At 37.5% G+C, this 23,961-nt stretch overlaps 1 protein-coding gene across 4 annotated transcripts in view; it reads left to right on the top strand.

Moving 5' to 3' along the window:
• The window catches only part of LOC311076057 (3',5'-cyclic-AMP phosphodiesterase 4D-like), a 212,204-nt gene that overhangs the window by 129,512 nt on the left and 58,731 nt on the right, over positions 1–23,961 (top strand). For 2 of the 4 annotated variants that reach the window (XM_084103914.1, XM_084103911.1), the window contains exon 1: positions 1,462–2,595. The exons of the other annotated variants lie outside the window; for them this stretch is intronic. In XM_084103914.1, the coding sequence (XP_083960040.1) occupies positions 2,510–2,595 (86 nt within the window). In that variant the 5' untranslated portion in view covers positions 1,462–2,509. Of the gene's footprint in view, positions 1–1,461; positions 2,596–23,961 lie in introns of those variants that run through there. 4 annotated transcript variants of the gene reach the window in all.

The following is a 23,961-nucleotide window of genomic DNA, read 5'->3' as shown; positions in this document are numbered from 1 at the left end:
TCAGTGTTTGCGGAGCCGTTATCATGTAAAGGTATGAAACAGCTTCACAAACAGTCTTTTCAATCACACAGTATCATTATTTCTGTTACAAATATTCAGATTATCACAGAAGTACTGGCATACAAGTTTATAGTTCTTATAAACACTGATGTCTTTAGCGATCATAATAGAGCAAATCATCTTTTGAAAGTAACTTGGTGCTTCAAATAATGATTTTATCAATTTCTTCGTTACACCAGTAGGTGGCGACAAGTGACTGTTAAAAATGTATTTGTCACTGAATCATTCATTCAAGAGATTCACTCGAAAATGCTGATTCATCCAGTCATGAAACAAGTGAAGTGTTTATGAATGAGTCACTGAATCATTCACTCATTCAAATTTTTAATCGTAATATTTGTTTGAGAAAAATCATGATTCTCAATTTATGAAGAATCATGCAGCTCCAACGTCAAAGTCTGTTTATTAACTCTAACTCAGTTTTTTTGCACCTGATAGTGTCGATTCAGATGAACACACATGAACAAACCAAGACATAAATCACGTTAGACGCATTTAAAACACTCTCTCATTAACTATTTTGTAATGACATCTCGATCCTGAATGATATTTTTGATTTATGTGCGGGTATTACGCTGTGTTAGGACCTGCATAAAAACATCAGTCAGATTTAGAGGTGAAATTGAATTATGTCACAGGGAATGATCTGTCTGGATTTTTTTTTTCCTCTGGTTATGCAAAGGGGAAAATTGAACGAGAAGCAAAATTGAAGGTATGTAGTCGGACAAGATGCGTAATTCTTTAAGACAGGCATCACTGCAAAGTTGTCTGTTCGCAATTTTCTCTTTGTCCTAAAATGGCATCAGCCAGAAACGCTTGGGGAACCCTGAGGGTCACGAGCGACGACACAGTTTGTGCTCAGTGTTTCTCCTAAAACAGACTTAAATGAATCAGCTGTTGACATACAGAAAGAGTACTTTAGAGGTTGAATGAAAATGTTTATAGCAGCTCATATAATTTGATCTTGGCTAAAATTGATAAGAAATATTTGAGGTCTGAACCTGACATGATTATCAAGATCTCTTTATAGGAGAAAGAAGAGATCCTTTTCCTCAGGATTTGCAGGATCAATTCCATCGAGGAGAAACTCAAAGAGATGATTTTTCTTTCCCATGAGGCATTTCTAATTCAAACATGGTGTTTTGTTCTCGTACCTTATAGCCTAAGCAGTGAGTTTTGTAGGACTATATTGTCTCTCAGTCATTATCATTGTCATTGCTCCTGACCTTTGAGATATTATCATCCGCTTTAATTCCGTGCTGCAGAAACAGGCTCTTCCAGCTGTCAGGCGTGTGCTTTATTTAGCGCTGTGCGTCGTCGGCCGGTCAGAGTTTCCCTCGTAGGGCCCCTTGACGCTCACACACAGACAGCGAGTCACAGTCTTTCCCCAAACACACACACACACACACCCTGTACAGCCCAGAGCCGGCGCTGCAGCAGAGCGACAGAGAGCGAGAAGAACCGGGAAACTGAGTGAGTGAGACGGAGAGAGAAAGAGAAGAGTAAAGCTAGAGTGATTGTCGAGAGGTGTAGCACACGTTCTGCTTTCACTGTTTTAATTTGCTTCTTCCGGCACCTTGTCAACGCCTGCCAAATCTGATGAGAGAGTCGGGATCAGACGGCTGAGACGAGAACACACAGGAACACACAGGAATGCAGACAACCCTGAGGTGACACTCGGTGTGTTTTCTCCTCTCCATCTCATCCTCCACGGCTACTCCACCCATTCCTTCAGCAAACACCACTGAATTAATCACAGCTAAGAGGATCAATAGAGGTGTTTGACAGGAGCGGAGCGCTTACTCGTTTTTTTTGGGGGGGCGAACCAACATTTCCAGGGCTTACTGAGGACAACAAAGCCCAATCGGAACAAATCGGACCCGTCATCCGTCTCTCCATGGCATCTGGGCTGTTTGCACCAGGAATATCTCGGAGAAGGGACGGCATGCATCTCCGGGTTTCAATGGGGAAGCATCTCCGATGGCCAAATGAAGCATTTTCCTCACACAGTTATTAATGTGGAGAATTCACGATGAGGATGTACCACAGTGAGTTTCAAATCCCACACAAACGGCAGCGGAAAGACCCTCGTTCTGCTCTTTGTTTGTTATTTTTGCTCTACTACTATGGAACAACCACTTAACCATCCAGACTGTGTTTCTGTGTAATATGCTTGCCGTTTTGTTGCCTTAAAATTTGATTTACGCACACTTGTCGACGTTTTTTAAATGGATGGAGTGTCTTCTCAGGACTCTTCTATGGAATAGCACACAGTAAGAAGATGTAATCTCCGTTGCTCCAGGTGGATTTCTTCTTGTCTTTGAGTTGCTTGGAGCACGTTTCAGTGGAGACATGTAAGCAGGGTGTATAATGGCTATCCCAAGGCCGGCATAAGAGTTATTTATTTCTGAGAGCGAGAGGAGCCAACCCGAACCACACCTTCGCGTAAATGAAGACTGGCCGCAGTAACACAGGAAGGGAGAAAAAAATGATGCACGTCAACAATTTCCCGTTCCGAAGGCATTCCTGGATATGGTGAGTCGGGGGAAAAATGGTTTGCAGAAGGAAACTGAGCAGTTAGTGGTCAACGGTGATGTCCGGCCTAGGAAAACTGACATTCAAATATTATTCAAAATAGTTAAAGATTTTGTAATTGCATAGTTGTGCTTGGAGTCAATTGTTTTATTTGTGATTATAACGCAATGAAACATGACATACAAATAAATTATGAACACATGCAAAAACAAGAGAGAGCCAACTAAATATTAATAACTTATTATGTTGATGTCAATGTGAGCTTTTTTTTTTTTTTTTTTTGCATAGTAAAATAAAGCCTGTAGCCTCTAGTTTGCCTTTTTTTGACAAATAATTTTTGTCAGATAAATACCTTAACCTTAATAGTTTAGTTATGTTCTTACATCATATTTAAAAAAAATCTAGAAAATTCTCCTCATATTTTGATGGTTTAATCGAACTTGTATAGGGTCATTAAACACAGATATCCCCTCTGAACATCACTTTTGGCCACTTCTGTATGTTTATTTGTGTTTCATGACACTAAAAGTAGTTGGTAGGTCAAGTCTGTTTTACACACCAAAACATTGAGGTTCCACACACAGTATTTGCCTGTAGATTTGTCTTAATCTTTAACTAAATATCACTGCGTGTCAGTGTAGTAAGAGCAAAGGTGCTGATGGTAAGCCATGTGGTTTTGTTCAAAAAAATAATGTACATTTATAAGATTAAACTGGGCGTTTTCTTGCCTTAATTTTAAATGCCAGAAAACTAGTTAATGCTGCCGTGTGCAATAGCGGAAGGAGAGACAGCAAAGTCTCTCAATATTTTATTTTCCCTCTTTTGTAAAGTGATAGAAATGCCCATTTGCTATTGGGGGCAAATGAGAATATTGTTGTAGTTTCTGTTCACCTCTATAGAAGTTTACCCAAATATGATGATGTCCATTCTTGCCTGTTAGAGTCTCCATAAAGGTCATTATCCGCTTGTTAAGTCGTGACGCAAGGAATGCCAAACCTCTACTCATTTCCATTGAGAATAGCATCTAAACAGCCGTTTATGAGCACTGTTTATTCATATCACAAGCATTTAAAAATGTCGCAGTGTGCACTACAGTTTCCCGGACGCCAGTATTTTAAGGATTCATAGAAGATGAATCTCCATCTGAGATTCGGTATAGAGATAAAGGTTATTTTTTGGTTGCGTTACAGCTCACTGTGAGTGTATATTAGCTTTTGGCGCTCAGGAAATTAGGCCTTTGCTACAAAAACGTCATGTGACTGTTTATTTTTGCTCTCCACGATTGTTTTTTTTCCCACGATATGTGTGCAACCACAGTTTTTTTTTTTTTTTAGTGAGCGCAGGCCTCATGGGTTCACCAGCCCGTCAACACCCGATTATGAACAGCAGGGTCTGGTGTCGTCGGCCTGATGTGGAAAACCCGAAAAACAAAACAGTGGCACTTTGGGGATAATGTCTTGCGTCTCTCTAGGGCTCTATAATGGCATCGCTCTTGACGTGCTGCTTTACGATGGTGATAAATGAGGTAACAGGAGCATTAGTGTGGCACATCAACAGGGATTCAGTCCAACGGAGGTCCGTGTGTCTAGTTTCATGTAGGAGTGTCACACGTAAGCTTCCTTAAGTCACAACTTAAACAGAGGCGTCGTAAAAGCAGCACTAGCACATGACAAATGACATTAAACAGACCTTCAACGTTGGTTTAGTTCATGTACCAACAATGCGTCCTAAATATTTGGAAGGAAAACAGACATGTCATTTGCATTTTTCTCTGCAATGATCAAATTACGTAAGTTGCGAAAGCACCGTATGATTTCTATCCCACCCTAAAGCTAGACAGTATTGTTCTGTGAGAACTGAAAGCATTCAACCTCTGCTTTGTGGATGTGTGTGGGTGGGTGTGTGTGTGTGTGTACGTTTGCTGCTTCAAACCGTCAAACTTTTACCTAGTTTTTCACTTCCACCTACATGGCAGGTGTTATTTCAGAAGAGATCAATGGTCCAGTGATCTGCCATATGCTGTTCAGCTGCTGTTTCTGCATTCAGAAACCACAGGGTTGAGTTCAGATCAGGAACCTGCTGTCTTTAAGATTGTGTTTTATAGCCTTAAGACAGATCTCTCATCTCAGTCGTCTTCCCTAAGGCAGCGCAGAACACTTCACTGTCTATTTCCATTGAATTTCCATGTGAAAACCAAACATTTTCAGATTAGTAATACATCAGTTTGCAGTTCATGCGTTTGTCAGGTCAAGACATCCCAAAGCTCCCTGATGGTGAGAACAACACAGTCTTCCTTATTTGAACTAACTTAAACTCTTTACATGCACTGCTTCATCTGAATTTTATATGATTGAAATGGACTTATAATGTTGTTTTAAGCCATGAGAAGCAAACATTAACGTACGTCACAAGCAGAACACGCCAAGATAATGCAAACATACATCCCAATTACAGACACTGAACAATGACAAGCTTCATTTGCTTCTGTTTGCAAAACAGACAAGTCAGTTTGAACAAGTTTTCCTTGAATCACTAACAGAAGCGGAAGTTGTGAGTTCAAAGTAAGAAAGTCAATAGTGAGTGTCTTCCCAATCATTATATTATATTATATTATATTATATTATATTATATTATATTATATTATATTATATTATATTATATTATATTATATTATCAGGGCTCCCACGGGTCCTGGAAATCCTTGGAAGTTTATGAATCTGAAAAAAAAAAAAATGTCAAGGCCCTGGAAAGTTTTTGAAATTAAAAACATCGATACAGATCCTTGAAAGTGCTTGAATTTATTTTGTGCAAGAAGTTTTCTGGAAAAAAATTCCATATTATTCCCTCTGGTCCGCTAATGTGTTATTTTGCCAACACTTTGTGGCCTATGCGCACTAGCTTGCTTGATTATCGTTAGTTACGCACAATTACGTGTTAAGTGTTTCCCGCGTGAGGTACTTTGTGTTGTACGTTGTCATGACGTTCACGCACGCAAAACTGTAACAATGTATCTTACAAGGTAACACAATGTAACCTTACTCTCACTTGAAGTGTGTCCGCCCACATTAAGTCCTTGAGTTTGAGGGTTTTGGACCTGGAAAGTCCTTGAATTTGAAGTTAACCATGTTGTGGGAACCCTGATTATATTATATTATATTATATTATATTACAGTATAGTATATTGCAGGTTACATCATAATGCTGTCAAGTTGTGAGACTTTTTAAGTGAGTCGTTGAATCATTATTTAGCGATTTGTTCAAAAACACTGATTCGCTCAGGCAGAAAACAAATCAGTCTTTGAGTGAGCATTTTAATCATTCATTCAACTGATTCACTTTAAAACACTGATTCATTCAGTAACGAAACACGTTACCGTGTTGTTTAGAGATGCGTAACAGTTCATTTTGCTGTGGTTTTGTTTGAAACTTCTTTTGCTGGCGGAGCAGAAATATGCAAGCAACTGGAAATATTGTTTCTAAGTTACTCAATATTAACAATATTATTTATAATATATAACTGTTACATAAAAGCACGATCACACAATTAATCATGTAATTATTTTATAATTCTATTTTATTTTATGCCATGCATTGTTAGATGTTAGGTTATTTTGGTCACACTTTACTTTAGGGTCCAATTCTCACTATTAACTATGACTTTCCCCTCAGTAAACTCCTAATTACTGCTTATTAATAGTTAATAAGGTAGATGTTAGGTTTAGGTATTAAGGGATGTAGAATATGGTCATGCAGAATAAGGCTTTACTTCATAAGTACTAATAAACAGCCAATATCCTAGTAATATGGACCCTAAACTAAAGTGTTACAGTGATTACTAAGACGCTAGACTCCACAATATCCTAATAATATGAAATTTCATATGCAGCAAGTGCCTGAACTGAATTTGGTTTAGTGTTTTGTAGAGGGAGGAATTTTAATGGAATTCTATGGCTGAATAATGGAGAGCAGACTGAATGTCTGCGGACAATGAAAGAATTTTAAACATGTTATCACTGCTGTGTGATAAGCCCCAAAATCACATAATCCCATTATTTCTTTTGGAAACACGCACACAGCCAAATACACACATTCCATGTTTGTGTTTAACTCTTATTCAACTGGTCCCCTGTTTCTCTGTGGAGTGATTTCGTGGACGATGAAAAGCCAGTTTTTTTTTTTTTCTCCCGAGTCCTTTTCAGGAAATATTGAGGCAGTTATATGCCATCAGATTGAATTGTGGGTGTTACGTTGTGAAGACGTTGAATTGATCTACTCAGTTGAGCTGTGAACAGTTTAGAAAGGACAGGGCTTGTCAGCGTGCTTCACCTTATCCCGTTTGGTTTCACATGATTGTGCTCGTCCGTGTGCCGCGTAAGCTCGTTTGAATGACCTTTGCATACGCTTTTGTGCCGTCACTAATTGGGAAAATCAATTACTGCAAAAAAGCAACGCAGCAAAATAATGAAGGAAGGATTAACCAGCACTGAGCTCAGAGTGTGTTTGAGAGACGCTCGGTAAAGGACTTACAGTTTATGACACCTAAGCTGTAATTTAAGTCTAGAAATATTATGCAATGCATATGCGAATGCTTGGCCAGGGCATTGAAATTGTCCACTTGCTTAGCTTGCGTTCTTCTGTTACTGTTGCAGCGATTCTTCTGTGTTCAAATTGTGACAGACTTTATTAATATGTAATGCCTTGCGTGACTTATTCTGTACATAGTGATCAAGCCTGCGTAACTGTAAAATTCCTCTGTTCATCTGTTTAGGAATCACTCATAGAGCGACATGCCACCCATTAGCTGCATCTGCACTATTGTTGTAGCTTTATAATGGTTCGTTTCACATTGCGATATTTACTGCATGCTGTCTGCCAAAGCTCCCTGAGCATCGTCCCTGGAGTGTGTGCCACACTAGATAACAAATAACACCAAACACACACACCAGAGACTGCTTTACACACACTCTCTGTGTCTCTTTGTGGCTTTAAACGTCGTTGCATGCAAAAAACAGGGAACCTTATGAGATAAAAGTCGCTACTTCAATGGTTTGGATGCTGGAAATTAATTCACACCACTTATAAAGAGCCAGAATGACTCTAGGCCTTCTATCCAAGAACATTATGTTCACGAGGAATGTTGCATCATTGTAGGTTAACTGGGAATTTAAGCGCAATGGCACATCACTGCATGGCCTCCTCTTTCCCAGCAACCCACAGCCAAACTGCAGCATCATCCTGGGCTCAGATTAAAGAGGCAGAGCGTCGTTTAAAAGACGTCTAATAGCGTCCAAACACGGTCCAGACGTCTAGGCTAAAACAAGGCAAAATTTGGGCTGTCAGTGAAAATTTAATAGACGTCTAAACCATCGGTCAAGAATAGACTAGTCATCAATTAGATGAAGAAATGAAATGAGTGAAGAAATGAAACCGAACATGTAATCACTTGTGAACTTGTAATCACTGATACTTTGCTTACATGATGGAATATCAAACATCTCGCAAGTTATTTTGGCAAAAACGACATGTAACCAAACTCAAGGTTATTTTGTCTAGAAGTGTGTTCCTCATAGTTATTTAATATTTCTTAAAGGACAGACGATGAATCAGCGTATAGACGGCGCGAATGGATTTCAGTGCATTACTGTGGACAGCATCAAACTGCTTATATGTGACCCTAGACCACAAAACCAGTCACATCGGCACAATTTTAATTGAGATGTATACATCACATGAAAGCTGAATAAATAAGCTTTCCATTGATGTATGGTGTGTTAGGATAGGACAATATTTGGTTGAGATACAACTATTGAAGATCTGGAATCTGAGGATGCAAAAAAAATCAAAACATTGAGAAAATCTCCTTTAAAGTTGTTCATTTATGTTGGCGATTGTGCAGCATTCAATCACAAAAATAAATGTTTTATATATTTACGGTAGGAAATTTACTAAATATCTTCATGGAACATGATCTTTACTTAATATCCTAATGATTTTCGGCATAAAAGAAAAATGGATAATTTTGACCCGTACAATGTATTGTTGGCTATTGCCACAGATATACCCGTGCGACTCGAGACTGGTTTTGTGGTCCAGGGTCAAATATTAGCATGGCTTTGAGGACTTTAATGTCTTTTTAAAGCAGATAACATATGGGATATCTATGAATGTTTCCAAAAGATTTCCCTATTACATAATGCACTTCTCAAGTGACGTTTTTCAGGTGTTAGTCGAGGATAAGACGTAGTGATCGTACGGCGGACACAATGCACTCTTCTGTGCTATAAAAAGACACGAGTGTTGCTTGTGACGTCTGGAGATCTTCCCAGTCTTACGCCTGAGACGGGGCATCCCTGGGACGTCCCGTATATACGCACACCCACGGCTCAGTGACATCACAAAGGTACGGTTTGATGGGATTAGCATTAGTGTTATGCACTTCCAACAGCAAAATGACTAAACCCATTACCTCAGCCAGTGCTAATACTGCAGACATGAACGCTAGCCGCTCTTCATGTCCACTGCGCTGTGAATAATGCACGGATTAGAAGGAAAGACCCTTCCGAAGATTTCCGGCCAGAGCTGTTTTGAGTTTGGCGATGCAAATGAAGGTGACCGGAGGCTGGAGGAGTCCTCTGGAGAGATTAGCAGGAGCTCTGCACAGGTCAGATGCATCTACGCATCCACGGCTCCATCTTTATGGATGATTTGTTGAAAAGTCCTGTTAAAGAATGGTTCCCTTGCTTGTATTCATCCAAGTCATCTGATTTCATTTTAACAATGAAACATTAGTTTAGAGCTTTAAAAGACATTATCTGTAAAAGTCATTGCATTTATTCCTAGAATTCTGTTCCCATCCATCTTTTTAGTTTATTTATATATGAAACATATTGCCTATATACATTTAAGATTTAATTTTCTCAATCAAATGCACAAAACCTTCAGACTGATTTCCTTTTTGAAGTCATTGCATTTATTCCTAGAATTCTGTTCCCATCCATCTTTGTAGTTTATTTATGTATGAAACATATTGCATATATATATATATATATATATATATATATATATATATATATATATATATATATGAAGAGTTCAGATGCAAAAGTCTCTAAGTGCCATCTGAAATTTTCTTCTAGAATGATCATTTTTATCAAGCTCGGTTCAGTAATTTCACTTAAATGGCAATTAATAGGTAATTTTCATTGCCATTTAAGTGAAATTACTGAACTTAAATATACGAGCTTCATAAAAATGATCATTCTAGAAGAAAATTTCAGATGGCACTTAGAGGCTTTTGCATCTGAACTCTAAATATATATATACATATATATGGACTGATCTCCTTTTTGAAGAATTCATTAAAGGATCATAAGAGTCATTTGCTCATGATCACATTGAACATGCTGTATATTTTCTTTTTGTGACACGATAGAAAGACATGTTTGCATTGCATGGTGTTGCACTACTTTTTAGATTTTTCTTAATTTTGTATCTCATCAAATTCAGCTTGGGTAAAATATGATTTGACTGGGATTTCACTGAAGAGCTGTGCAAAAGATTCTGTTCTGTGTGAAGGAAATGACGTCAACTCTGTTTATACTTGTGGTTCATGACTAAATCTGAAGCAGTGCGTCAACTGTGAAATAAAGCGGTAAACTAAAGGACCAGCGGTGCAGTATGGGTGAATAGTTTATACTTGTGGTTCAGGGCACTTGCGGAATAGTTGAGTAACGTAAGCTGTAAAAAAAGAAAGAAAATGAGTTTACACCTTCATGAGTAACGAGGTGATTAACTTTTTCTAATGAACAACTGTTTGATGTTCGAAGGGCACATACAGGGTGCTTGATCACCTGTAGCTTTACAGCGACTCTATTCTCTTGATTAAACCCTGCGTCTCTTCACATTCTCACTGAGGCTTTTTTTGGCCCGTAATTGCTCATAATTCCCTTGAGATTTGAGGATCTTGTTTCTTGATTGCTGTAGAGGACGGACATGCACAAGCTTTCAGGCCCTCGGGGAACTTTGCGATAGTTTCCAGCTGGGAATGTTGTTTTAAGAAACATGTTTCCAGATGTAAACAAATCACAGGAAATGTCGGTGGTAGAAGGGGAGTCTCGTGGAGGTGTAATTTGTAATGGATTTTGCTTACAGCACCAATAACGCATGCATGAATTGATATGCATACCGTGAATGAGCGGCATATGCATTTATGTAAATGCGATCAGCAGGTGTTTTGCGCATGACTGCGTGTGTTAGAAACGTGTTTACTGCACTGTTATGTGTGACGCAGTGGAGGGTATTTAAGGGGATGAGGTGGATTAACCTTCTTTTGTTCTCGTTTAGTCCTCCATCCAGGCACAGGCGTTCTTCTCTCCAGAACATGTCCTCTCATTTGGACTTCAAAGAATGTTTTTCTTTTAAATACCCTCCGTCTGTCTTTGTTTCAAGTTTCACATTATTTATTTTGTCCCCGAAATAGCTGGTGCCTGACGTTAAGCTCAGTTTCTCATTGTCTGTGTATGGAAATGCTTTCAGCTAATGGTAATGCCAACCAGCAAAAGTTTATAAAGGAGACCTATTCTGCTTTTTCATCTCTCTTTAGTGTGTAATGTTGCTGTTTGAGCATGATAATATCTGCAAAGTTATTCTCTATATAATAGTCAGTGTTTCTGAACGTCCTGAAACGCCTCCATTGTAGTCTTGAGTTTCTTCCGGGAACAAACACGTCACAATATTCCTCATTTAAATAATTAATGCGCAGAATAAAGGGGCGGGGCCTGGTTGAGTTAGTTAGTAGTGTGTTAAACTGGCGGTTATGGTAAGGGGCGGGACATTTCCCAAACACACTCGAAGCGCTCGACTAATCACAACACACTGCTCCAGCCGACCAATCAGAGCACAGTGTGCTTTTCAGAAGGAGGGGCTTAATAGAGACAGGAACTAAACAGAGCGTTACTGACAGACTGGGAAGAGAGGAGCTGCAACAATGGAGAATATGAGGAAAATAATGTGTAAAATAATAAACCTATTCTAGTAGACCCCCCAACCCCCCCATAAAACAAAAAATCAAGAGCATATAGGTCCTCTTAAAACGAAACAGGGTTATTAATAACCCGCTCAGATCGCTGTCGAAAAAGGCCCGTGACGCTAAATTGTACCTGACAGAAATGTGCCGCATGGGACCTTCAGTGAGCAGATCTGAGCTGTGCCAAACGGCTCTGAGAGATTCGCCGGCACACCGGGAGCCGAAGCTCGGTCTCCTGTGGAGAGGATCATTAAAGCAGAGAGACGAGGAGACTGAAGCTGGCAGATCTCTCTCATCACAGGTGATCGGACACATGGCACTCACCAATTAAACCTGCCTCTTATTACAGGACGCTTCCCAGACGAGTGGCGTCTGTCTTCACCGCAGAGCATCTTGGGTAAATGGAAAGACAAAACGACAGCCTTTGATGGCAAATAAGGCTTAGCAGACATCAGAAAATGAAGGAGTGAAATAAAGCCTGCTGTATCATATTTCATACAGCTTTTAAATTATCAACATGATCAAAACTTTGCTGAAAAACCTGCTGCACTCAATCTACTTCATGCCTTCTGTCGTCTGATTAATAGTTTAGACTTTTTTTATTATCAAGTAAAAAACCTTTTAGTATAATTGTACAGACGTTCACTGTCAGCTTGTACTTCACGTCTTTTTGCTGTGAAATCTGCACTGATTTTTATCAAGTAAACATAAGAATAACTTTATTACTAATACTAATATTACTCATATTTCCAGATGAACACTTACTGGACTGAAACAACTTGATTATGCAGACATCATTATAGAGAAAAATCATTCAAATGTGAGTCTCAAATATGTATTATATCATATTTAATATCTCTCAATCATCATTTTGTATTGCATTGCATAATATGTTTTAAAACTACAGTCTACAATTTAAAAATCATCTTACTAAGACATTATTAGCAGATATAGAGTGACGTCATACAGGCATTATATTGATTCACATTGCAAGCTATCATTACTTCATCTTAGTTTTGGGCCATATAAATATCATATTTTTGCTCAGTTTGGGCCTATGAATAAAATTGAGCTGTTTTTTCCTCCTCGAATATGAGCTCATTAATGTCCTGATGTATCAAATACAGTACTCAACCAAACAGTGTGCACTTTGTTCTTTAGATAAAAAATAAATAAAAAATGTCGCCTAAAGGTTTAATAAAATTTTCCATTTAAAAAAGATTTCATACGTCAGGCTTTACAAGGTTAAAACTCTTCAGATGTGATGTCAGAACTCTGTTGTTAATTATAGCTCTGATATTCAATCTGGTTTTTCAGCATTCATAGACACATTCGTCAAGCTGATCCTGCCTCGACTGAGAATCTGATAAAGCAAAGACTCTAAACTAGGGGTGTCACGATTCGAAACATCACGATACTGAACTCACGATACCATATTATTGTGATACTCTAAGATATATGCTAAAAGGTTATCAAAATATGAACTGAAAATTTTAATTTTTTCCTCACACAGACATTGTTTTTCCCGGTGAATTATACATAATACATATAGTCACTCTCCACGAAACATATTGTTGCATTTTTGTATTGCGATAGTTTTACACCCCTATCCTAAACACGTGACACCACGTGTACTGCAGGGATCGGCGTTTCGCGTTTACGCTTGTTTGGCAGACGCTTGTGCATTAAACTTTAAGGCCCTATCTTGCACCCGGCACGATGCAAGTGTGTTTTGCTAGTTTCAGCCCGACGCAGTTTTCATTTTCACGTCCTGCGCCACGTTGTTTAAATAGCAAATGCATTTGTGCCCATTTCTGCTGGTCTGAGAACGAGGTGTGTTCAGGCGCATTGTTGGCGTGTTGCTATTTTGAGGAACAGAAATAGACTGAGCCATTGACCAACTGAAACCTGCTCTAAAGTCAATGGCACAATATATTGTTTTTTGTTATTTAATGAGTGTGTTAGTAATGTACACCTATAGGCGGGTCCACAATGCACTGGGACGCACGTACAGCAGCACACAAACATGCCAAATATTTAAAATAAAAGGATTACAATGTAAAAGATTATTATTGTGTACATAAAGATATGGTGAATCCGGCTTATCCCGTAGATGTTCTGCTTGCGCACTTTTACCTCGCGCACGAGCAGATCCGTTTGCGCTCTGGAGACGCGTTCAGATCAAATCCCGGCATGTAAATAGTGAATCCGCCATGGTGTGAGCGCGACTGGCATTTAAAGGGAATGGGAGATGAGACTCTGATTGGTTTAACGCACGTAAATCCCAAAACACACCCATTACTCATGAAGAGAATAGGGACAACCCTTTTAGACCATGCGCCGGGAGCGCCGACCATTTTTCCCGTTGTTAAACTAGCAAAAGTGGATTCGGACACGCCCTAAGTGAACTTGATCGTTAAAATAGGGCCCTAAAGGTATTTATTTTATTAGACTACTGTATATACAGTAGCACTTGCTTTTGCCTAGTTTATACTATCTATCATTTTAAAACAGTTTTGAGCTTCTGCCTCCAACAAAACAAGACAGCCAAGAAAATATCATGATGGCTGAGGAAAATGAAAGGCTGACTCGTTTATTAAGTTGAAAGCATGTATCATGTAACTTGTGATCGTTGTCTTGTGTTACAGTATCTGCTGGTGGCCGTAACTGTACCTGTTTGACCAAACCACCGTTTGGCCTCCGTACACTTGTAAATGAAGACGCTATCTATTCTCATTAGGCGGTTGGGTCTGTAAGGGTTAGATGGGATTGAGCTGAAACACAGGCTAGTTAACTTGATCTAAGCAAAACATTCCAACAGTGCTTCCCAAACACTCCCGGGTCAACAGTCCCGAGGCTTTCGCTGCTTCCACAGGACACGCTGATCTTTCAATATGTCCAATTCCCAAAGACTTTGCTTCTGTTGATACATCTGGATTTACTTTAGTTTCGTGTCTTCTGTTCTCATCAGAGCCTGAGGCTTGAGCATCAGCAGGGTTTCATAACACACCAGCCTGTGTGTGTAGTGCAGAACAACACGACAGTCATCAGTCAACCTGTGTGTGTGTTGTTCTGCAGTGTCAGCCGCTCGTAAATCACGGTTTCACCATCAACCGGACAAACACGTTTAAGTGAGCCGTTGTTCATCGGCTCGGGTTAGCAGACGACACTCCTCAGTCTATCTATCTATCTATCTATCTATCTATATTATCTATCTATCTATCTGTCGTCTATCTATATATCATCTATCTATCTATCTATCTATCTATCTATCTATCTATCTATCGTCTATCTATATATCTATATTATCTATCTATCTATCTATCATCTATCTATCTATCTATCTATCTGTCGTCTATCTATCTATCTATCTATATTATCTATCTATCTATCATCTATCTATCTATCTATCTATCTGTCGTCTATCTATATATTATCTATCTATCTATCTATCTATCTATCTATCTATCTGTCGTCTATCTATCTATCTATCTATCTATATTATCTATCTATCTATCTGTCGTCTATCTATATATCATCTATCTATCTATCTATCATCTATCTGTCGTCTATCAATCTATCATCTATCTATCTATCTATCTATCTATCTATCATCTATCTGTCGTCTATCAATCTATCATCTATCTATCTATCTATCTATCTATCATCTATCTGTCGTCTATCTATCTATCATCTGTCTATCTATCTATCTATCTATCTATCATCTATCTGTCGTCTATCAATCTATCATCTATCTATCTATCTATCTATCTATCTATCTATCTATCTATCTGTCGTCTATCTATCTATCATCTATCTGTCGTCTATCTATCATCTATCTATCTATCATCTGTCTATCTATATCTATCTATCTATCTATCATCTATCTATCTATCATCTATCTATCATCTGTCTATCTATCTATCATCTATCTATCATCTATCTATCTATCTATCTATCTATCTATAGCAGTGGTTCTCAAACTTTTTTCGTCGCGCCCCCAGTTTAAACCCTAAAAAAAATCTGCCGTAATGAAAAACACCTGCAATAGTTTCACTCTGTAATGTCATTATTTCATATAACAGTAAGAGAGAATAATAATACAGAACTTAACTTTTAATTTAAATAAACAAAAACATTTAAATATTTCAGTGATGCTTTGGATGAACGATACATAAAGGCGCTAATATCCCCCCCCCCCCCCCCCCCATTATAAAATATTAGAAAAACTTATATTTTTAGTTTATCCATCCATCTGTCTGTCATTCTATTGTTTTTTAACCTTTTTTCAAAACTTTCAATGCCCATGTCAGCAAACATCTAAAGTTTGTCTTGACAAATTGTAATTTTTTCTAACATCTATCATATGAATTACTTTGAACATCAGTTTATTTGAATTCTACTTCCTTATTTTGAAATGCAAATTGCAATTCTACATCCTGTTTGTTGCCTCAGTTCGAATTCATGAAAAACGAGTGTAAAATTCAGAAAAAAATCCATCTTTCATCCAAAATGTCCATCACAAACCTAAAGACCAGGTGGAAACAACAGCCTAAAATGTAATCCATGCTTGTTTTCATTTCATATTGTTCCCATGTTTATATTTTCTAAGCTCCAGTCATCTCAGATGTGGAAGACACAGGTGGAGGAGTGGATCTGTGTAAAGCCTGGGCTAAATGAGAGGTGGCAGGAGAAATGATTGTGTGTCTCTGAGTTTCCACTGTAGACACTGAATTACACCAATCAAATAGAGTCTTGCTCCTCCAGCCCTCGTCTGGTTTCCCTCCTTGTATTTGTCCAGAAATGCTCTGTCGTCTCTAGGTCAGCGTGTGTGTCTCATAGGCCATCTCCAGTTCCAGCTGATTCATCCGATTAATGCACTTTTCTGAAACAAGATCTGCGTTATTTTTGTTGTTACCTCGTCCAAGCGTTTATTTCCATCTGCATCACGTGGACTACAAGTAAAAATCATTGTACATTCAATTTGCTGGCATATCATTTCTGTAAAGTTAAAGGTGCATTATTGTGTAATATTTAGGAGGATCTGTTGACAGAAATGCAATATCATAAACATAACTATGTTTTCAGTGGTGTATAAAGGCCTTACTTAATGAACCGTTATGTTTTTATTAGCTTAGAATGAGCATTTCTCTCTACACTCACTGCGGGTCGCCTTACATCGACATGTTTCTACGGTGGCCCTGAGTGGACAAACGCATTTCGTCACTGTTGTTCTTCGTGTAAAGAAGCTACAGCTAAAGTCAGCGAATAAAACACTGACACAATGATGAACAGGTAACAATAATATTCGCAATAACATATCGTTTTACTGAATAATTACGTAAACCTAATTTCTTAATTTATCTTTGTAAAGAAACCTCATTGCTTAACTGGCTCTTCTCTGCTGTCTCAGACGACGACATCACTTCCTGTCAGCCACCGTAACTTCTGTTGGGTGCAATTCGCAACCTCACCACTAGATGCCGCTAAAGATTACACACTGCACCTTTAAGTTGTCAAACATATCTCACTTAAAGGGATAGTTCATTTTGAAATTAAATTTTGGTATGTTTTAGCTTACCTCCAGGGCATCCAAGATGTAGGTGTCTTTTTTTCTGCAGTAGTTTCAATTTTGATATTTTTAGGTCAAACTGTTCTTGTCTGTCAGTCATTTAATGCGGGTCTATGGTCACTGTCTCAAAGAGCATGCACAGAGTCCAAATTAAAGCAATTCCCCATCGTCCAAATTAAACAATTCCCCATCGTAAGTACACATTGATGGCCTAAGACACGAAACGAGCGGTTTGTGTGAGAAAACGAACAGTATTTATATCGTTTTTACCTTTTGTACACAGCCACGTCCAAGTGATCTGAGAGCGCGGGCGCTTCCTAGTGTGTGACGTGTGCGCAGACTGGTGCATAGATATATACACTAGATGTCGCCTTAAAGACATTCGTTCCAATGAATTTAATAATTTGGACTCTGTGCATGCTCTTTGAGACCGTGACCATAGACCTGCATTATATGACTGACAGACAAGAACGGTTTGACCTAAAAATATCAAAATTGAAACTACTGTGGAAAAAAAGACACCTACATCTTGGATGCCCTTGAGGTAAGCTAAAACATACCAAAATTTAATTTCAAAGTGAACTATCCCTTTAATGATTAGCATTGCACACTTAAAAATCACATAATTGGGTATAAAAAGAGATGACAAAAGCAAGGGATGCGCATAACTACATCCCAGCTAACAAAAGTATGTTTATAAGAACGTTTTGCTAATGTTGCCATTTCCTATTAAAGGACAACTCCAGTGAAAAATGAACCTAGGGGTAATTAACACATGGTTACAGAGTCGATCGTTCCCTGGAATGCGTTTTAATGAAAATCGAATGTAAAGAGTTTTATCTTTAAAAACAGATGATCTTATAACACTAGTATATGGGGCACAGAGTAAGTAAAAGTAAATCGCTAGTTAATACCACTAACAAGGCTCAAAATAGCCTCACACTAACACGGTAGCATAATGAGGGTCCCTACATGCAAACCGAAGCATTGAGAACTTTGTAAGTGTACAGACAGTTTAATAAGAAGATACTTTATAAAGACAGTACATTACGCGTTTACAGCCAGGATCCATCTTGGAAAACAAAGTTCTCAATGCTTCAGTTTGCATGTAGGGACCCTCATTATGCTACCGTGTTAGTGTGAGGCTATTTTGAGCCTTGTTAGTGGTATTAACTAGCGATTTACTTTTACTTACTCTGTCCCCCATATACTAGCGTTATAAGATAATCTGTTTTTAAAGATAAAACTCTTTACATTCGATTTTCATGAAAACGCATTCCAGGGAACGATTGACTCTGTAACCATGTGTTAATTACCCCTAGGTTCATTTTTCACTGGAGTTGTCCTTTAAGTTATTAAAAAAAAAGTTATTTCTGAATGTTCTCTAAAAGTAAAAAAAAATCTTTCAGAAAAAAACGGTTCCATGAACAATGTATACATTTTTTTTTTTTTTTTTTTTGAGCTAATGCTTTGAGAACATTATTAAAGACCAGATAACTTTGAGCAAACATTCTATTAACCTATTAGTTATATATTAATGTCTAACATAACCTATCTAACATGTCTAACATATCTATTAATGTTACAGGAAGAAACTCTTTTCATAACTTTGAGAGAGAACGTTCCCTGTCAACTTGGATATGCTTTAAAGGGGATTTTGCAGATGCAACATCACTAAAAGGGTTTAGCGTGCTGAAAGTCTAACACACTAAAGCACACAGTGCATTAAAATCCTTCTCTTATAATTGCAAAGCTCATCCCTTTTAAAGCCCACCACTAATCATTGTCAAGCTAGTCGGTCATCTTGACCCATTCCCGAGCCTGTGCGACCTGAGTGATCTAATACTAGTGCAATTATCAATCCTGCTTATGTTCAGAGTTCGGCAAACATCATTAAATAGATTTGTTTAGTGGAGATCAGATGTGAGAGCGTCGCCCTCTAGTGGTGTTTAAAGGGAGCACAGCGAGCTTAATAACACCACACACACTCTGCAGGATTAGACACTTCATTAGAATGTTTTGCATCTAATCACAGGAGAATTTCTCTTTGTGTGGGATGTGGGATGTGATTGGCTCAGCCAGCCAGCAGGGCGGGCCAATCACACCATGATGTTCATCAATTAGCATGCGGCAGCTATTTAGTTAGCTTGTTTGCATGAGGCGCACATCAACAGCACTGCACCTGTGGAGGGTTTTGTCCGCCCCCTCGGGACTATGGTTACAGTGCTGATGAAAAATGCAGAGTTTAGACGAGCTGTTTACACAGTGATATATTGCCACGCCGCCTGATCTGCATAACGCTGACCTCTGTCTGTGCATGTGCAGGCGAACCCTGCTGGAGGACCCGCTCAGATACTGCACCACAACACTGGGACGCACACATCTTACTTTAGTTTATTTGATTTTATTTTTTGTTAAATAAAATATAACAATTTTTTTTATTTTTTTTAAATTGTGTTAAATTTTATTTAATTTATCTGTTTATTAATAGTTATTTATACATTTATGAATTTAGCAGATGCTTTTATCTAATGCATACATTTTTACCAAATATTATTGTTATTATTTAACAGCTTTTTTTCATATTTTATTTGTTAAACTTAATTTGATTCATGTTTAATATTTTTTATTAAATTGTGTTCAATTTAATTTGTTTATTAATAGTTATTTATACATTTATTAATTTTGCAGATGCTTGTATCTAAAACATACATTTTGACCAAATATTATTGCTATTATTTAACAGTTTTCTTTCATATTGTATTTGTTAAACTTAATTTGATTCATGTCTAATATTTTTAATTAAATTGTATTAAATTAAATTTATCTGTTTATTAATAGTTATTTATACTTGTATTAATTTAGAAGATGATTTTATCTAAAACATACATTTTGACCAAATATTATTATTATTTAACAGTTTTTTTTTCATATTTTATTTGCTAAACTTAATTTGATTCATGTTTATTAATAGTTATTTATACATTTATTAATTTAGCAGATGCTTTTATCTAAAGCATACATTTTTACCAAATTATTATTATTTAACAGTTTTTTTTCTTCATATTTTATTTGTTAAACTTAATTTGATTCATGTTTAATAATAATTACATTTATTATTTTGACAGATGCTTTTAAACAAAGCATACAGTTGCGACAGCTATTATAATTAGTTGTATTATTATTATTAATAATAATAATAATATTACATTTTTCAAAATATTGTTTAATTGCACTTTAAATACGGGTTTAAATCCCCATAAATATAATACAATTTTAATCCTGAATTCATATTTAGTGCTGCTGTGTATTCAGCGGTCGTATTTTCTGCCCGGTTACCTGCTCAGGGACGACCCAATAGCAACGCGCCGCTAAACGAATCATCAGTTTCACCCTCAGAATCCTTTCAGAGCAGATGGGATCAATGAAGCCAGATCTTCTTCCCTGAATTAGTCATAGTTTTCTGTTTTGTAGAGAAATGAATAGTCAGAGGAAGAGGCTTTATGATTCCCACAAACATCTGCTGCTCTGCTGTTTTCATCACCAGCGCTGAACACACGCTCATAAATCAACACAATGAATTCACCTGTCCACTTACACTCACGGTTCACTCAGCGTGTGTTGAACACGTATAGTGACTACAGGAGGAGGACGGCAGTTTTACACAAGCTGCGTACAGTAGAGTTATGAACAGTGTTTCATAACCGTATATTCATATGCTAGTATCTAGAAAGCAGACTGACCAATAAACACTGTAGTATTTAATATTTGCTCCATCTCTCGCTCTCTCTCATATATATATATATATATATATATATATATATATATATATATATATATAATATATATACACAGCACTCTAAGATTTTTTTTTTTTGTAAGAAAGTAACTTTTATTCAGTAAGTATGCATTCAAAAAAGTGAAAGTAAAGACATTTATAATGTTAAAAAAATATATATTTCAAATCGATGCTGCTATTGATGATATTGATAATAATAATCAGAAATGTTTCTATTTGACTCTGGTAAGTTTCTCCATAGCAGACTGGTGGGAGTGGCCTTGGACATCAACATGCCCAGTGCATTATGGGTGTTTTCTAGTTTTCTCTAGTTTTCTCTCTACTATATAGATGTTATGTAGCTCCGCCCCTTTTCAGCGCAGCACTGGTTGTCTTTTGTCTTCCGGTTTGTATTTCCACAGCGATCCCACGTATTTATGAATTATAAAATCTTGTTGTCAAATCAACCCCGTCTACTGACATTTGTTATGACATCCACTTCAAACATTGCAATGCTCATGATAACTTTCCTTAACTCTATAATATAAATCCACTTCACCAGCTAATTACTCTTGGACAGCGGTGTCATAGAAAGCTACCACAAAAACACAAGTTCAAAGACAATATTATAAAGATGGATGAGCGCTTGTTTCTCCGGCACATAAGGTCTATATGCAGCACATATGCCAGCTGTGAAGTATTCGTTTTTTATATTTTTTTAGTGGTGGTGCTTTAATTAGATTTCAGTGCTGCATGAAACTGCTATATAGAATGTTGAATAAAATGTAGGCTATAATAATGCAATGGGGGAATATTTGTGTGTCCTGATAATGCCAAATGTCTGATGTTACCAGTAAAAGTGGCCTACATTATTTTAAATATATCTAGTCAGTGAAAGAGTGCAAGCATATTCATCTAAAATAATTATGTATTTTCAGCTTCAGAATGAATATTGTTATTCTCAGGGTTCGTACGGGTGCTTGAAATCCTTGAAAATGCTTGAATTTTGATGTTGTGTTTTCAAGGTTTGAAAAGTGCTCAAATTTTGGATAAAATGCTTGAAATTGTATCTGTATTTCTTTCACGACAAACACCTATCTGACTGAATAGTTTGTGTATTAAATGGAGAAATAAAACGTAGCCCTTCAGATACAGAGCTATTTGCACTACAAAAGTAGGCGGAGTTTTCATTTTGATTTCCGCTCAGATTTTGTTCAAATCTTGTCTATGTCAAGAATGTGTCCCAAAACCAAGGCCTGCAAAATATTTCTGTTCAAATCCTGTGTCTTCATATTTTCAGCCCTTGAAATTACTTCAGTTTTACAGCCTGAAAATCACTTATCTGGGAAGCAATATTTGGACATTAATATAATGGAAAAGTATTATTCATAGGCATTATCTACTTAGACAGTGATACATTTTGAAAAATAAAACTTGTGATTTGCTTAATTATCGGATCCTTCTGCTATTACGAAACACATTTTTGGCTGTTTATAGCATTTATATCTTTTAATGTGATAAAAACACTAAATAATAATGTTGAGTATTTATTGGTATGTCATTTACGGTGGTGTAAGCTTTAAAATGGACCTTGAAAGTGCTTGAATTTGACCTTGGAAAAGGTGTACGAACCCTGTATTCTGGTGTCTCTATTGTCCTGTGCTTTGGGTTTCCTCAACCTATTCATTTACACACACAATGTAACATCAGATTTAGCATTTTAATCAACAGTGCATTTTTTGTTAACCTTTTATCATATGTTTTGGAGTATCACATTAATATCGTATCGTGATATGTATCGAATCATGAGGGAATCGTTACACCCCTACAAGTATTATTTTTTTAATTTTTAATTTTTTCTCCTGCTGGATGAATTAGCCTTAAAATGTCCAATCTACATAGATAATCTCAAAATGACCAAATATGATCCAGTACACAGTCTTGGTCCATACTGTATATCGGTCTGTCACTACGCAACAGTGCCACAGTTACCGGTATGTGTGCGGTTTCCAAGAACCAGTCAATAAACATCTAGTCTCATAAGTTTGATCAGATGTTGGCAGCTCCAGTGGTAAACTGGCAGGTCTCTGGACATCGGGTTGAATGTTCGGCTAGAGGTTCAGCGAGGTGTCTGAATATGACTATGAATGCTCAGTGTCACATTGCCTCGCGCTGTGTTCATAAAGAGAGGACGTGGAAAGAGATGAGCTGATGTTAAAGATGAGTTTACCCGCTAGCACCGACCTCCACTCGCTCGAGCCGTTGGCCAATCCTCTCTGCATGTCCTCCAGCGGCTCGCCGTTCGCCACCAACAAACCCATCGACATCAAAGCCCGGAGACGATGGTAACGTTTGCCGTTTTTAACCTGTCTGTGTTGTTTTATTTAGACGAACAGACTTTAGCGGTGAAGAATTTTAGCGTTGTGTGTTTATGTGGGGTTGCTTTACCTTCTGTGGCTGTGTAAACATTTCCTCTCATGCATTTGTTTATTCCTAAAGTGATTGAATGAAGAGGCAGAGCTCAGGCTGCTGATGTGTTTATATATCACTTAATCACATTCACCTTAAAGAGCCGTATCAGGTGAGAGACGCTCAATCAGATTCACACACTGAGGAAAAACCTGCTGAGAATCACGCTATTATTAGTGGTATTTGCCAGTTTTACTCTTGGTAGTCAACTGGTGTTGCTGATATCTATTCAGGGTAATACAATCTGCAGATTGCAAAAAAGATATTCGCATTTATTTGACTCAGAATGCTTTAGAAATGTTTGATATATGTGCATTATGCACCATAAGGCTGATGTTGCATCTGAATGACTTCTGCTGTTAATCGGCTAAGTTAGGTTAGAGTAAGGTTCAATCTGTGAGCTTTAGTAAATGCATTGGGTTCTATATAGATCCCCACTGATGCTTTCTTCTAAGAGTATGCATCGGGTTAGGGATTAGTCCGAAACTAACCGACCTTTTCAAGCCCAAGATCCCTGACCTC

Source organism: Abramis brama (genome assembly GCF_963993115.1).
Source record: "Abramis brama genome assembly, chromosome: 25".
NCBI classification, from domain to species: Eukaryota; Metazoa; Chordata; class Actinopteri; order Cypriniformes; family Leuciscidae; genus Abramis; species Abramis brama.
The sequence above is the reverse complement of the archived record's forward strand: the minus strand, read 5'-3'. Positions and strand labels throughout refer to the sequence as shown.